A 17,500-nucleotide genomic window follows, 5' to 3' on the forward strand; every position below is an offset into this window, starting at 1 on the left:
GACCTGTGAACGGGGGGAATTTAAAAAAATAAAATAAAAGTTTATTGTTTTATGGTCACATTGTCCTATCTTCAGAGTAACTATAAGGACATTTCTTGTCATTAATAAGGAATTTTCTACTTCGTGACAATGTGTAATTTTTTTGGTCGACCTGACCAAATTCAAATAGAAATGTGCGTTATGGATCAATCATTCTCATAGAAAACAAGTCTAAGAAGCGGTAGATCTGTTCTATGTGTGCTATTTCTATGCTTCCAGAGCTTTGAGTTTCATTTTTTGCCTTTTTTACGTTCGGTTTTGCTTCAAACAGCTGAAAGAGAAATATTTTTGGATATACTCCCGAGTGGCGTAGTGGTCTAAGACACTGCATCATAGTCACTACAGTACCTGGTTCAAATCCAGGCTGAATCACATCCGGCAGTGATTGGGAGTCCCACAGGGCGGCGCACAATTTGGCCCAGTGTCGACCGGGTTTGGCCAGGCTAGACCGTCATTGTAAATAATAATTTGTTCTTAACTGACTTGCCTAGTTAAATAAACCCTCTTTCTTCATGCTCACCTGTGTAGTGGTATAAGCGTCTCCGTTGCGATACCTGGTCACCTGTCTGGTCCGTCTGACGTAGTGGTAACTGATGGCCTTCCACCAGATACAGGGAGTGGCCTGCTGGAGCCTTGTGACACGCTCATACACCTGGAGAAACACACACACACACACACACAATATATATCAAAGTCTACCTAACTCACTCCATTAAACATTCCCATTGTTCTCTTCAACAAAGTCAATTAAATTCCCCCCAAAATAACGTCAGATGGAATAACGTCAGATGGAATAACGTCACATGGAATAACGTCAGATGGAATAACGTCGGATGGAATAACATCAGATGGAATAACATCAGATGGGATAACGTCAGATGGAATAACATCGGATGGAATAACGTCAGATGGAATAACATCGGATGGAATAACGTCAGATGGAATAACGTCAGATGGAATAACATCAGATGGAATAACGTCAGATGGAATAACGTCAGATGGAATAACGTCAGATGGAATAACGTCAGATGGAATAACATCGGATGGAATAACGTCAGATGGAATAACGTCAGATGGAATAACGTCGGATGGAATAACATCAGATGGAATAACGTCAGATGGGATAACGTCAGATGGAATAACGTCAGATGGAATAACGTCAGATGGAATAACGTCAGATGGAATAACATCAGATGGGGTAACGTCAGATGGAATAACGTCAGATGGGATAACGTCAGATGGAATAACGTCAGATGAGATAACGTCCGATGGGATAACGTCAGATGGAATAACGTCAGATGGAATAACGTCCGATGGGATAACGTCAGATGGAATAACGTCAGATGGAATAACGTCAGATGGAATAACGTCGGATGGAATAACGTCGGATGGAATAACGTCAGATGGAATAACGTCGGATGGAATAACGTCAGATGGAATAACGTCAGATGGAATAACGTCAGATGGAATAACGTCAGATGGAATAACGTCAGATGGAATAACGTCAGATGGGATAACGTCAGATGGGATAACGTCCGATGGAATAACATCAGATGGGATAACGTCAGATGGGGTAACGTCAGATGGAATAACGTCAGATGGAATAACGTCAGATGGAATAACGTCGGATGGAATAACATCAGATGGAATAACGTCAGATGGGCTAACGTCAGATGGAATAACGTCAGATGGGATAACGTCAGATGGGATAACGTCAGATGGAATAACGTCAGATGGGGTAACGTCAGATGGAATAACATCAGATGGAATAACGTCAGATGGGGTAACGTCAGATGGAATAACATCAGATGGGATAACGACAGATGGAATAACGTCAGATGGGCTAACGTCAGATGGGATAACGTCAGATGGGATAACGTCAGATGGGATAACGACAGATGGAATAACGTCAGATGGAATAACGTCAGATGGGCTAACGTCAGATGGGCAAACGTCAGATGGAATAACGTCAGATGGGATAACGTCAGATGGAATAACATCAGATGGGATAACGTCAGATGGGATAACGTCAGATGGAATAACGTCAGATGGAATAACGTCAGATGGGATAACGTCAGATGGGATAACGTCAGATGGGATAACGTCAGATGGAATAACGTCAGATGGAATAACGTCAGATGGGATAACGTCAGATGGAATAACATCAGATGGGATAACGTCAGATGGGATAACGTCAGATGGGATAACGTCAGATGGGATAACGTCAGATGGAATAACGTCAGATGGAATAACGTCAGATGGGATAACGTCCGATGGAATAACATCAGATGGGATAACGTCAGATGGGATAACGTCAGATGGAATAACGTCAGATGGAATAACGTCAGATGGGATAACGTCAGATGGAATAACGTCAGATGGGATAACGTCGGATGGGATAACGTCAGATGGAATAACGTCAGATGGAATAACATCAGATGGAATAACGTCAGATGGAATAACATCGGATGGAATAACGTCAGATGGGATAACGTCGGATGGGATAACGTCAGATGGGATAACGTCAGATGGAATAACGTCGGATGGGATAACGTCGGATGGGATAACGTCGGATGGGATAACGTCAGATGGGATAACGTCAGATGGGATAACGTCGGATGAGATAACGTCGGATGGGATAACGTCAGATGGGATAACGTCGGATGGGATAACGTCGGATGAGATAACGTCGGATGGGATAACGTCAGATGGGATAACGTCGGATGGGATAACGTCGGATGGGATAACGTCGGATGAGATAACGTCGGATGGGATAACGTCGGATGAGATAACGTCAGATGGGATAACGTCGGATGGAATAACGTCGGATGGGATAACGTCGGATGGGATAACGTCGGATGAGATAACGTCGGATGGGATAACGTCGGATGGGATAACGTCGGATGGGATAACGTCGGATGGGATAACGTCGGATGGAATAACGTCGGATGGAATAACGTCGGATGGAATAACGTCGGATGGGATAACGTCAGATGGGATAACGTCGGATGGAATAACGTCGGATGGAATAACGTCGGATGGGATAACGTCGGATGGAATAACGTCGGATGGAATAACGTCAGATGGAATAACGTCAGATGGGATAACGTCAGATGGAATAACGTCGGATGGAATAACGTCGGATGGAATAACGTCAGATGGGATAACGTCAGATGGGATAACGTCAGATGGAATAACGTCAGATGGGATAACGTCAGATGGAATAACGTCGGATGGAATAACATCGGATGGAATAACGTCAGATGGAATAACGTCAGATGGAATAACGTCAGATGAGATAACGTCAGATGGGCTAACGTCAGATGGGATAACGTCAGATGGGATAACGTCAGATGGAATAACGTCAGATGGAATAACGTCAGATGGGATAAAGTCAGATGGAATAACGTCAGATGGAATAACGTCAGATGGGATAACGTCAGATGGAATAACGTCAGATGGGATAACGTCAGATGGAATAACGTCAGATGGAATAACGTCAGATGGGATAACGTCAGATGGGATAACGTCAGATGGGATAACGTCAGATGGGATAACGTCAGATGGGATAACGTCAGATGGGATAATGTCAGGTGGAATAATGTCAGATGGGTTAATGTCAGATGGGATAACGTCAGATGGAATAACGCCAGATGGGATAATGTCAGATGGGATAACGTCAGATGGGATAACGTCAGATGGAATAACGTCAGATGGAATAACATCAGATGGGATAACGACAGGAGGATAACGACAGATAGGAGGATAACGACAGGAGGATAACGACAGATAGGAGGATAACGACAGGAGGATAACGACAGGAGGATAACGACAGACAGGAGGATAACGACAGACAGGAGGATAACGACAGATAGGAGGATAACGACAGACAGGAGGATAACGACAGACAGGAGGATAACGACAGACAGGAGGATAACGACAGACAGGAGGATAACGACAGACAGGAGGATAACGACAGACAGGACGATAACGACAGGAGGGTAACGACAGGAGGGTAACGACAGGAGGATAACGACAGATAGGAGGATAACGACAGACAGGACGATAACGACAGACAGGAGGATAACGACAGACAGGAGGATAACGACAGACAGGAGGATAACGACAGACAGGAGGATAACGACAGACAGGAGGATAACGACAGACAGGAGGATAACGACAGATAGGAGGATAACGACAGACAGGAGGGTAACGTCAGACAGGAGGGTAACGTCAGACAGGAGGGTAACGACAGGAGGATAACGGCAGGAGGATAACGACAGACAGGAGGATAACGACAGATAGGAGGATAACGACAGATAGGAGGATAATGACAGACAGGAGGATAACGACAGGAAGATAACGACAGATAGGAGGATAACGACAGACAGGAGGATAATGACAGATAGGAGGATAACGACAGATAGGAGGATAATGACAGACAGGAGGATAATGACAGGAAGATAACGACAGATAGGAGGATAACGACAGGAAGATAACGACAGACAGGAGGATAACGACAGATAGGAGGATAACGACAGACAGGAGGATAACGACAGATAGGAGGATAACGACAGATAGAAGGATAACGACAGACAGGAGGATAACGACAGATAGGAGGATAACGACAGATAGGAGGATAACGACAGACAGGAGGATAACGACAGATAGGAGGATAATGGCAGATAGGAGGATAACGACAGATAGGAGGATAACGACAGATAGGAGGATAACGACAGGAGGATAACGACAGACAGGAGGATAACGACAGATAGGAGGATAACGACAGATAGGAGGATAACGACAGATAGGAGGATAACGACAGACAGGAGGATAACGACAGACAGGAGGATAACGACAGACAGGAGGATAACGACAGATAGGAGGATAACGACAGATAGGAGGATAACGACAGATAGGAGGATAACGACAGACAGGAGGATAACGACAGACAGGAGGATAACGACAGACAGGAGGATAAATATAACGACAGATAGGAGGATAACGACAGATAGGAGGATAACGACACATAAGGACTCACAATAAGAGTCCCAACCAAAACAAAAGTCAGTAGCATACCTCTGCCGTCTCTGCGTGAGCCAAAATGGCGGTCTTGGAGTAACAGTGCCAGCATTCTACCAGATACACCACGTACAGCATAGCTAGGAAGGCTAGAGGGATATACACATACCCACTGGAACATGGCCTGTTAGAGGAGGGAGAGGAGGGGGAGGGGGAGGGAGAGTGAGAGAGAGGAGGGGGAGGGAGGGAGGGAGAGAGAGAGGAGGGGAGAGAGAGAGAGGAGGGGAGAGGGGAGGAGAGAGAGAGGGGGGGGGGGAGAGAGAGAGAGAGAGAGAGAGAGAGAGGGGGGGGGGGGGGAGAGAGAGAGGAGGGGGAGGGAGAGAGAGAGAAGAGGGGGAGGGAGAGCGAGAGAGGAGGGGAGAGAGAGAAGAGGGGGAAGGGAGAGAGAAGAGGGAGAGAGAGGAGGGGAGAGAGGAGGGGAGAGGGAGAGAGAAAGAGAGGAGGGGGAGGGAGGGAGAGAGTGAGAGGAGGGGGAGGAGAGAGAGAGAAAGGAGGGGGAGAGAGAGAGAGAGAGGAGGGGAGGGAGAAAGAGAGAGGAGGAGGAGGAGGGTGAAAGAGGAGGGAGGGAGAGGGAGAAAGAGGAGGTGGGGAGGGGGAGAGAAAGGAGGAGGTAGAGAGAGAAGAGAAAGGAGGGGGAGGGAGAGAGAGAGAGGGGGTAGGTGGGAGAGAGAGAGAGAGGAGGGGGGAGGGCGGAGAAAGGAAGAGAAGAGAGAGAAAGGTCATGTTCATACAAACATAGTCAAACTTTATTTAAACAGTTGTGTTAGGGATGTACAGATAGCCACTGGAACACGGGCTGGCTGGAGGTAAACACAATCACACTGTGCATTTACCTTTACTTAAACTTAATTTAACATTATTTAAAGTGCATTCAACTTCATTTAACGTTCATTTAACTTTATTTAAACTTTACTTAAAGTGCATTTAACGTTCATTTAACTTTATTTAAAATGCATTTAACTTTATTTAAACTTGACTTAAAGTGCATTTAACTTTATTTAAAGTGCATTTAACTGTATTTAAAGTGTATGTAAAATGCCATCAACATTTTCTGACAACAGTAGAATGAACAATAAAAGCTATCGAACAAACGAGAAGAATAGATTAACATAGAAAACCCACAAGGTAAAGTATCTTTAGCTGTATAAAAGTATTTTTAGGGTCGTGGGAGAGGTCAACGTGACACACACACTAACTAACCTGTCGTGCTGGAGGTGCAGCTGAGGTAAATCAGGTAAGGTGGTGGCGGACGGAGCCGAGATAACAACATACTCCCCGGAGCCCAGAGCTGGGACGCGGCAGACGACACACCAGCCCAGCGTGGTGAAACAGCCGTACATGAGGAGAGTGAGGAGGAGGCACTTCCAGTAAGACTCACGACACAGAGAGGCAGCCAGGGACTGCTGCAGGGGACGCTGCTATTAGGACAGACAGACAGACAGACAGACAGACAGACAGACAGACAGACAGACAGACGGGAAGGGAGGGAGAAGAGAGAGAGTTCATATTGAGGAAAGTTAATACACAACGATAACGGTACCATAAACAATGATAATGGTGTAATACACAACGATAATGGTGTAATACACAACGATAATGGTGTAATACACAGCGATACCGATGCAATACACAACTATAACGGCACCATAAACAACGATAATGGTGTAATACACAACGATAATGGTGTAATACACAACGGTAATGGTGTAACACATAACGGTAATGGTGTAATACACAGCGATAATGGTGTAACACACACCGATAATGGTGTAACACACAATGATAACGGTGTAATACACACCGATAATGGTGTAACACACACCGGTAATGGTGTAACACACAGTGATAACGACGTAATAAACAACGACAATGGTGTAATACACAACGACAATGGTGTAATACACAACGATAATGGTGTGATACAACAATGATAATGTTGCGACACACAACAGTAAGGGCGCAATATCAAATCAAATCAAATTTATTTATATAGCCCTTCGTACATCAGCTGATATCTCAAAGTGCTGTACAGAAACCCAGCCTAAAACCCCAAACAGCAAGCAATGCAGGTGTAGAAGCACGGTGGCTAGGAAAAACTCCCTAGAAAGGCCAAAACCTAGGAAGAAACCTAGAGAGGAACCAGGCAATGTGGGGTGGCCAGTCCTCTTCTGGCTGTGCCGGGTGGAGATTATAACAGAACATGGCCAAGATGTTCAAATGTTCATAAATGACCAGCATGGTTGAATAATAGTAAGGCAGAACAGTTGAAACTGGAGCAGCAGCATGGCCAGGTGGGCTGGGGACAGCAAGGAGTCATCATGTCAGGTAGTCCTGGGGCATGGTCCTAGGGCTCAGGTCCTCCGAGAGAGAGAAAAAAAGAAGGAGAGAATTAGAGAACGCACACTTAGATTCACACAGGACACCGAATAGGACAGGAGAAGTACTCCAGATATAACAAACTGACCCTAGCCCCCCGACACAAACTATTGCAGCATAAATACTGGAGGCTGAGACAGGAGGGGACAGGAGACACTGTGGCCCCATCCGAGGACACCCCCGGACAGGGCCAAACAGGAAGGATATAACCCAACCCACTTTGCCAAAGCACAGCCCCCACACCACTAGAGGGATATCTTCAACCACCAACTTACCATCCTGAGACAAGGCTGAGTATAGCCCACAAAGATCTCCGCCACGGCACAACCCAAGGGGGTTGTGAGGGCTGAGAATCAACTCTCACATAGGTACATGGTTGCAAAGGACATCAGTGTCTTAACAGCGCGATTTGCCAAGGCAGGATACTCTGAGTGCAGCCCAATCCAGAGATCTGGCAGTGGCTTCTGATTAAATTCAATTTTCAGAGAACCGCTTGTTGCAATTTCGATGAGTCTCTCTTGTTCAGATCGGTAAGTGGACTGGAGGCAGGGCCCGAAAGGGATAACGAATCCAGTTTGTGTCGTCCATTTCGGGAAAGTACCTGCGTAATTGCTCACCCAACTCACTCAGGTGCTTCCCTGTATCACAATTAACATTGTCCATAAGCTTGAGTTCATTTGCACACAAAAAATCATACAATGATGGAAAGACCTTTGTGTTGTCCTTGTTAATGCAGACAGAGAAGAGCTCCAACTTCTTAATCACAGCCACATTCAATATAGTTGTAGAGACGCCCTGTAATCCTAGATTCAGATCACTCAGGCGAGAAAAAACATCACCCAGATAGGCCAGTCGTGTGAGAAACTGGTCATCATGCAAGCGGTCAGACAAGTGAAAATTATGGTCAGTAAAGAAATGTTAAGTTCATCTCTCAATTCAATAAAACGTGTCAATACTTTGCCCCTAGACAACCAGCGCACTTCTGTATGTTGTAAAATGCATGGTCGCTGCCCATATCATTACATAGTGCAGAAAATACACAAGGCCCCCGAGAGGCTCTTGGGTACACTGCAGCATCCACCGAGAGGCTCTTGGGTACACTGCAGCATCCACCGAGAGGCTATTGGGTACACTGCAAGGGGCCTTGCTTTAACAAAGTTAACCATTTTCACTGTAGTGTCCAGAACATCTGTCAGGCATTCCTTTGGCAGCAAGAGCCTCTTGGTGGATGCTGCAGTGTACCCAAGAGCCTCTCGGTGGATGCTGCAGTGTACCCAATAGCCTCGCGGTGGATGCTGCAGTGTACCCAAGAGCCTCTCGGTGGATGCTGCAGTGTACCCAAGAGCCTCTCGGTGGATGCTGCAGTGTACCCAAGAGCCTCTCGGTGGATGCTGCAGTGTACCCAAGAGCCTCTCGGTGGATGCTGCAGTGTACCCAAGAGCCTCTCGGTGGATGCTGTAGTGTACCCAAGAGCCTCTCGGTGGATGCTGCAGTGTACCCAAGAGCCTCTCGGTGGATGCTGCAATGTACCCAAGACCCTCTCGGTGGATGCTGCAGTGTACCCAAGAGCCTCTCGGTGGATGCTGCAGTGTACCCAAGAGCCTCTCGGTGGATGCTGCAGTGTACCCAAGAGCCTCTCGGTGGATGCTGCAGTGTACCCAATAGCCTCTCGGTGGATGCTGCAGTGTACCCAATAGCCTCTCGGTGGATGCTGCAGTGTACCCAAGAGCCTCTCGGTGGATGCTGCAGTGTACCCAATAGCCTCTCGGTGGATGCTGCAGTGTACCCAAGAGCCTCTCGGTGGATGCTGCAGTGTACCCAAGAGCCTCTCGGTGGATGCTGCAGTGTACCCAAGAGCCTCTCGGTGGATGCTGCAGTGTACCCAAGAGCCTCTCGGTGGATGCTGCAGTGTACCCAAGAGCCTCTCGGTGGATGCTGCAGTGTACCCAAGAGCCTCTCGGTGGATGCTGCAGTGTACCCAAGAGCCTCTCGGTGGATGCTGCAGTGTACCCAAGAGCCTCTCGGTGGATGCTGCAGTGTACCCAAGAGCCTCTCGGTGGATGCTGCAGTGTACCCAAGAGCCTCTCGGTGGATGCTGCAGTGTACCCAAGAGCGTCTAGGGGATGCTGCAGTGTACCCAAGAGCCTCTCGGTGGATGCTGCAGTGTACCCAAGAGCCTCTCGGTGGATGCTGCAGTGTACCCAAGAGCCTCTCGGTGGATGCTGCAATGTACCCAAGAGCCTCTCGGTGGATGCTGCAGTGTACCCAAGAGCCTCTCGGTGGAAGCTGCAAACTACCCAAGAGCCTCTCGGTGGATGCTGTAGTGTACCCAAGAGCCTCTCGGTGGATGCTGCAGTGTACCCAAGAGCCTCTCGGTGGATGCTACAGTGTACCCAAGAGCCTCTCGGTGGATGCTGCAGTGTACCCAAGAGCCTCTCGGTGGATGCTGCAGTGTACCCAAGAGCCTCTCGGTGGATGCTGCAGTGTACCCAAGAGCCTCTCGGTGGATGCTGCAGTGTACCCAAGAGCCTCTCGGTGGATGCTGCAGTGTACCCAAGAGCCTCTCGGTGGATGCTGCAGTGTACCCAAGAGCCTCTCGGTGGATGCTGCAGTGTACCCAAGAGCCTCTCGGTGGATGCTGCAGTGTACCCAAGAGCCTCTCGGTGGATGCTGCAGTGTACCCAAGAGCCTCTCGGTGGATGCTGCAGTGTACCCAAGAGCCTCTCGGTGGATGCTGCAGTGTACCCAAGAGCCTCTCGGTGGATGCTGCAGTGTACCCAAGAGCCTCTCGGTGGATGCTGCAGTGTACCCAAGAGCGTCTAGGGGGATGCTGCAGTGTACCCAAGAGCCTCTCGGTGGATGCTGCAGTGTACCCAAGAGCGTCTAGGGGGATGCTGCAGTGTACCCAAGAGCCTCTCGGTGGATGCTGCAGTGTACCCAAGAGCCTCTCGGTGGATGCTGCAGTGTACCCAAGAGCCTCTCGGTGGATGCTGCAATGTACCCAAGAGCCTCTCGGTGGATGCTGTAGTGTACCCAAGAGCCTCTCGGTGGATGCTGCAGTGTACCCAAGAGCCTCTCGGTGGATGCTGCAGTGTACCCAAGAGCCTCTCGGTGGATGCTGCAGTGTACCCAAGAGCCTCTCGGTGGATGCTGCAGTGTACCCAAGTGGTGTCGGGAGAAACTGCTTGCAAGCCGTTACCTCTCCACTATGTCTCTCATGGCTTTTGCGCCATCAGTACAAATCTTAATGGTATCTGTTGCTTTTATACATGTCTTATCTACTATTATTAGTCCTCTTTATTCTCATTCAAAAAAACGGTTAATGTGATTGGATGAGTAACGGTGAATGTGATTGGATGAGTAACGGTTAATGTGATTGGATGAGTAACGGTGAATGTGATTGGATGAGTAACGGTGAATGTGATTGGATGAGTAACGGTGAATGTGATTGGATGAGTAACGGTGAATGTGATTGGATGAGTAATGGTGAATGTGATTGGATGAGTAACGGTGAATGTGATTGGATGAGTAACGGTGAATGTGATTGGATGAGTAACGGTACCCCTTACCTGACCCCAACCAACTGTCCTAATCCTAACCACCATCTTAACCCCAGATTAAGGTTAAATCTCTAATGTACTGTGCCAACAGTTCTGATCATAAAGACATGTCCTCTCTGACGTGATCATCTTGTAACTACCGCAAAAACAGACACAATGACCTAAAAGCGCATGGCTTCTGTGTGTGTGTGTGTGTGTGTGTGTGTGTGTGTGTGTGTGTGTGTGTGGTGTGTATGTGCTGAATTCAGTACTGTATATGATAAATCGATCCATCATGGGCCAAGTGCACTAACACACACACACACACACATCCTCTCTCTCTCTAAGTGCTTGTTATAAAACCCACTATCCCCTAGCAGAGAGACGTCATAGCCGGGACAGGCATAATGTTTTCATGCTGCCAGGAGAAAAGCAGACCTACTGGAGTGCCTTTAGCCTGACCTCACCTAGCCTCAGCACACTGACTCGGTACCGGTACCCCCTGTTTATAGGAGAAAAGCAGACCTACTGGAGTGCCTTTAGCCTGACCTCACCTAGCCTCAGCACACTGACTCGGTACCGGTACCCCCTGTTTATAGGAGAAAAGCAGACCTACTGGAGTGCCTTTAGCCTGACCTCAACTAGCCTCAGCACACTGACTCGGTACCGGTACCCCCTGTTTATAGGAGAAAAGCAGACCTACTGGAGTGCCTTTAGCCTGACCTCAACTAGCCTCAGCACACTGACTCGGTACCGGTACCCCTGTTTATAGGAGAAAAGCAGACCTACTGGAGTGCCTTTAGCCTGACCTCAACTAGCCTCAGCACACTGACTCGGTACCGGTACCCCCTGTTTATAGGAGAAAAGCAGACCTACTGGAGTGCCTTTAGCCTGACCTCAACTAGCCTCAGCACACTGACTCGGTACCGGTACCCCCTGTTTATAGGAGAAAAGCAGACCAGTGCCTTTAGCCTGACCTCAACTTGCCTCAGCACACTGACTCGGTACCGGTACCCCCTGTTTATAGGAGAAAAGCAGACCTACTGGAGTGCCTTTAGCCTGACCTCAACTAGCCTCAGCACACTGACTCGGTACCGGTACCCCCTGTTTATAGGAGAAAAGCAGACCAGTGCCTTTAGCCTGACCTCAACTAGCCTCAGCACACTGACTCGGTACCGGTAACCCCTGTTTATAGGAGAAAAGCAGACCTACTGGAGTGCCTTTAGCCTGACCTCAACTAGCCTCAGCACACTGACTCGGTACCGGTACCCCCTGTTTATAGGAGAAAAGCAGACCTACTGGAGTGCCTTTAGCCTGACCTCAACTAGCCTCAGCACACTGACTCGGTACCGGTACCCCCTGTTTATAGGAGAAAAGCAGACCTACTGGAGTGCCTTTAGCCTGACCTCAACTAGCCTCAGCACACTGACTCGGTACCGGTAACCCCTGTTTATAGGAGAAAAGCAGACCTACTGGAGTGCCTTTAGCCTGACCTCAACTAGCCTCAGCACACTGACTCGGTACCGGTACCCCCTGTTTATAGGAGAAAAGCAGACCTGCCTGGAGTGCCTTTAGCCTGACCTCAACTAGCCTCAGCACACTGACTCGGTACCGGTACCCCCTGTTTATAGGAGAAAAGCAGACCAGTGCCTTTAGCCTGACCTCAACTAGCCTCAGCACACTGACTCGGTACCGGTACCCCTGTTTATAGGAGAAAAGCAGACCTACTGGAGTGCCTTTAGCCTGACCTCAACTAGCCTCAGCACACTGACTCGGTACCGGTACCCCTGTTTATAGGAGAAAAGCAGACCTACTGGAGTGCCTTTAGCCTGACCTCAACTAGCCTCAGCACACTGACTCGGTACCGGTACCCCTGTTTATAGGAGAAAAGCAGACCTACTGGAGTGCCTTTAGCCTGACCTCAACTAGCCTCAGCACACTGACTCGGTACCGGTACCCCCGTTTATAGGAGAAAAGCAGACCTGCCTGGAGTGCCTTTAGCCTGACCTCAACTAGCCTCAGCACACTGACTCGGTACCGGTACCCCCTGTTTATAGGAGAAAAGCAGACCTACTGGAGTGCATTTAGCCTGACCTCAACTAGCCTCAGCACACTGACTCGGTACCGGTACCCCCTGTTTATAGGAGAAAAGCAGACCTACTGGAGTGCCTTTAGCCTGACCTCAACTAGCCTCAGCACACTGACTCGGTACCGGTACCCCCTGTTTATAGGAGAAAAGCAGACCTACTGGAGTGCCTTTAGCCTGACCTCAACTAGCCTCAGCACACTGACTCGGTACCGGTACCCCCCGTTTATAGGAGAAAAGCAGACCTGCCTGGAGTGCCTTTAGCCTGACCTCAACTAGCCTCAGCACACTGACTCGGTACCGGTACCCCCTGTTTATAGGAGAAAAGCAGACCTACTGGAGTGCATTTAGCCTGACCTCAACTAGCCTCAGCACACTGACTCGGTACCGGTACCCCCTGTTTATAGGAGAAAAGCAGACCTACTGGAGTGCCTTTAGCCTGACCTCACCTAGCCTCAGCACACTGACTCGGTACCGGTACCCCCTGTTTATAGGAGAAAAGCAGACCTACTGGACTACTGGAGTGCATTTAGCCTGACCTCAACTAGCCTCAGCACACTGACTCGGTACCGGTACCCCCTGTTTATAGGAGAAAAGCAGACCTACTGGAGTGCCTTTAGCCTGACCTCAACTAGCCTCAGCACACTGACTCGGTACCGGTACCCCCTGTTTATAGGAGAAAAGCAGACCTACTGGAGTGTCTTTAGCCTGACCTCAACTAGCCTCAGCACACTGACTCGGTACCGGTACCCCCTGTTTATAGGAGAAAAGCAGACCTACTGGAGTGCCTTTAGCCTGACCTCAACTAGCCTCAGCACACTGACTCGGTACCGGTACCCCCTGTTTATAGGAGAAAAGCAGACCTGCTGGAGTGCCTTTAGCCTGACTTCAACTAGCCTCAGCACACTGACTCGGTACCGGTACCCCCTGTTTATAGCCTCGTTATTGTTATTTTATTGTATTACTGTTAATAATTCTTTACTTTAGTTTATTCTGTAAATATTTTCTTTTTTTTCTTCTGTTGGTTAAACTTCTCGGTGACTGGGGGGCAGTATTGAGTAGCTTGGATGAATAAGGTGTCCAGAGTAAACTGAGCTGCTACTCAGCCATTAAAGCTAGAATATGCATGTAATTAGCATATTTGGATAGAAAACACTCTGAAGTTTCTTAAACTGTTTGAAGGTCCAGTAATGTCCAGTAAGGTCCTGTAACGTCCAGTAACAGTAATGTCCAGTAACGTCCAGTAACAGTAACGTCCAGTAACAGTAAAGTCCAGTAGCAGTAACGTCCAGTAACAGTAACGTCCAGTAACGTCCAGTAACGTCTAGTAACAGTAACGTCCAGTAACGTCCAGTAACAGTAACGTCCAGTAACGTCCAGTAACAGTAATGTCCAGTAACTTCCAGTAACAGTAACGTCCAGTAACGTCCAGTAACAGTAACGTCCAGTAACAGTAACGTCCAGTAACAGTAATGTCCAGTAACAGTAATGTCCAGTAACAGTAACGTCCAGTAACGTCCAGTAACAGTAACGTCCAGTAACTTACAGTAACGTTCAGTAACTTACAGTAACAGTAACGTCCAGTAACGTCCAGTAACAGTAACCTCCAGTAACAATAAAGTCCAGTAACAATAACGTTCAGTCACGTCCAGTAACAGTAACGTCCAGTAACAGTAACGTCCAGTAACGTTCAGTATCAGTAACGTCCAGTAACATCCAGTAACAGTAACGTCCAGTAACTTCCAGTAACAGTAACGTCCAGTAACGTCCAGTAACATCCAGTAACAGTAACTTCCAGTAACAGTAACGTCCAGTAACGTCCAGTAACAGTAACGTCCAGTAACAGTAACGTCCAGTAACTGTAACATCCAGTAATGTCCAGTAACAGTAACGTCCAGTAACAGTAACGTCCAGTAACGACCAGTAACGTCCAGTAACAGTAACATCCAGTAACAGTAACATCCAGTAACAGTAACGTCCAGTAACATCCAGTAACAGTAACGTCCAGTAACGTCCAGTAACAGTAACGTCCAGTAACACAGTAACATCCAGTAACGTCCAGTAATGTCCAGTAACAGTAACGTCCAGTAATGTCCAGTAACAGTAACGTCCAGTAACAGTAACATCCAGTAACAGTAACATCCAGTAACAGTAACGTCCAGTAACGACCAGTAACAGTAACGTCCAGTTACAGTAACGTCCAGTTACAGTAATGTCCAGTAACAGTAACGTCCAGTAACGACCAGTAACAGTAACGTCCAGTAACAGTAACGTCCAGTAACAGTAATGTCCAGTAACAGTAACGTCCAGTAACAGTAACGTCCAGTAATGTCCAGTAACAGTAACATCCAGTAACAGTAACGTCCAGTAATGTCCAGTAACAGTAACATCCAGTAACAGTAACGTCCAGTAACAGTAACATCCAGTAACAGTAACGTCCAGTAACATCCAGTAACAGTAACGTCCAGTAACGTCCAGTAACGTCCAGTAACAGTAACGTCCAGTAACAGTAACATCCAGTAACAGTAACATCCAGTAACAGTAACGTCCAGTAACATCCAGAAACAGTAACTCACAGTAACGTCCAGTAACTTCCAGTAACAGTAACGTCCAGTAACAGTAACGTCCAGTAACAGTAACGACCAGTAACAGTAACGTCCAGTAACGTCCAGTAACGTCCAGTAACAGTAACGTCCAGTAACTGGTCACATACACGTGGTTAGCAGATGTTATTGATCACATACACGTGGTTAGCAGATGTTATTGATCACATACACGTGGTTAGCAGATGTTATTGATCACATACACGTGGTTAGCAGATGTTATTGATCACATACACATGGTTAGCAGATGTTATTGATCACATACACGTGGTTAGCAGATGTTATTGATCACATACACGTGGTTAGCAGATGTTATTGATCACATACACATGTTTAGCAGATGTTATTGGTCACATACACATGGTTAGCAGATGTTATTGGTCACATACACATGGTTAGCAGATGTTATTGATCACATACACATGGTTAGCAGATGTTATTGGTCACATACACATGGTTAGCAGATGTTATTGGTCACATACACATGGTTAGCAGATGTTATTGGTCACATACACATGGTTAGCAGATGTTATTGGTCACATACACATGGTTAGCAGATGTTATTGGTCACATACACATGGTTAGCAGATGTTATTGGTCACATACACATGGTTAGCAGATGTTATTGGTCACATACACATGGTTAGCAGATGTTATTGGTCACATACACATGTTTAGCAGATGTTATTGGTCACATACACATGGTTAGCAGATGTTATTGGTCACATACACATGTTTAGCAGATGTTATTGGTCACATACACATGGTTAGCAGATGTTATTGGTCACATACACGTGCTTAGCAGATGTTATTGTGGGTGAAGCAAAATGCTTGTGTTTCTAGCTCCAACAGTGCGGTAATATCTAACAATCCACAACAATACCCACAACCTAAAAGTAAAAAAAGGAATATATGCATGTAAATATTATGACGAGCGATGTCTGAGTGGCATTGAGTAAAATACAGAAGAATATAATACAGTATATACATATGAGATGAGTAAAACAGTATGTAAACACTATTAAAGTGGCCAGTGATTTCATGTCTATGTATTTAGGGCAGCAGCCTCTAAGGTGCAGCGTTACGTAGCCGGGTGGAAGCAGCCTAGTGATGTTGGCAACAGCCTCTCTATGTGCTAGTGATGGCTGTTTAACAGTCTGATGGCCTTGAGATAGAAGCTGTTTTTCAGTCTCTCGTTCCCAGCTTTGATGCACCTGTACTGACCTCGCCTTCTGGATGATAGCGGGGTGAACAGGCAGTGGCTCGGGTGGTTGTTGTCCTTGATGATCTTTATGGCCTTCCTGTAACAACGGGTGGTGTAGGTGTCCTGGAGGGCAGGTAGTTTGCCCCCCTGGTGATGCGTTGTGCAGACCTCACTACCCTCTGGAGAGTCTTACGGTTGTGGGCGGAGCAGTTGCCGTACCAGGCGGTGATACAGCCGTACCAGGCGGTGATACAGCCCGACAGGATGCTCTAGATTGTGCATCTGCAAACGTTTGTGAGGGTTCCAAGCTGAATTTCTTCAGCCTCCTGAAGAACTAGAGCCCAGATCAGGGCCTTCCTTCTTCCCCTTAGTGGAAGGCCTCTCCCTTCTAGTACACTGTAATTGAGTGTCAGAATGGGAGGCGGGGGGTCTCCTTAAATATACAGTACAAATACTCAGGATCTGGAGAACCCCTCTTCCATTCGCTGAGCTGTTGGCAGACAAACTGGACCCAAACCCTGCAGGCTTTTGTTGTGTTAGTATTGTGATGCTTCATTCACAAACTCCCACT

General features: G+C 47.4%; 1 protein-coding gene across 1 annotated transcript in view; it reads right to left on the reverse strand.

Annotated features, from left to right (window-relative positions):
* LOC118379633 (transmembrane protein 151B-like) overlaps window positions 1-6,535 on the reverse strand; it is a 12,637-nt gene extending 6,102 nt beyond the window's left edge. The window contains exons 1-4 of the mRNA XM_052505175.1: window positions 6,322-6,535; window positions 5,119-5,245; window positions 560-691; window positions 1-3 (exon numbers count right to left, since the gene is read on the reverse strand). The exon at window positions 1-3 is cut by the window's left edge and continues 137 nt beyond it. Of these exons, the coding sequence (XP_052361135.1) occupies window positions 1-3; window positions 560-691; window positions 5,119-5,245; window positions 6,322-6,461 (402 nt within the window). The 5' untranslated portion in view covers window positions 6,462-6,535. The remainder of the gene's footprint in view (window positions 4-559; window positions 692-5,118; window positions 5,246-6,321) is intronic.
* Window positions 6,536-17,500: the final 10,965 nt, after the last annotated feature.

This window comes from Oncorhynchus keta, unplaced genomic scaffold, assembly GCF_023373465.1.
Source record: "Oncorhynchus keta strain PuntledgeMale-10-30-2019 unplaced genomic scaffold, Oket_V2 Un_contig_22623_pilon_pilon, whole genome shotgun sequence".
NCBI lineage: Eukaryota > Metazoa > Chordata > Actinopteri > Salmoniformes > Salmonidae > Oncorhynchus > Oncorhynchus keta.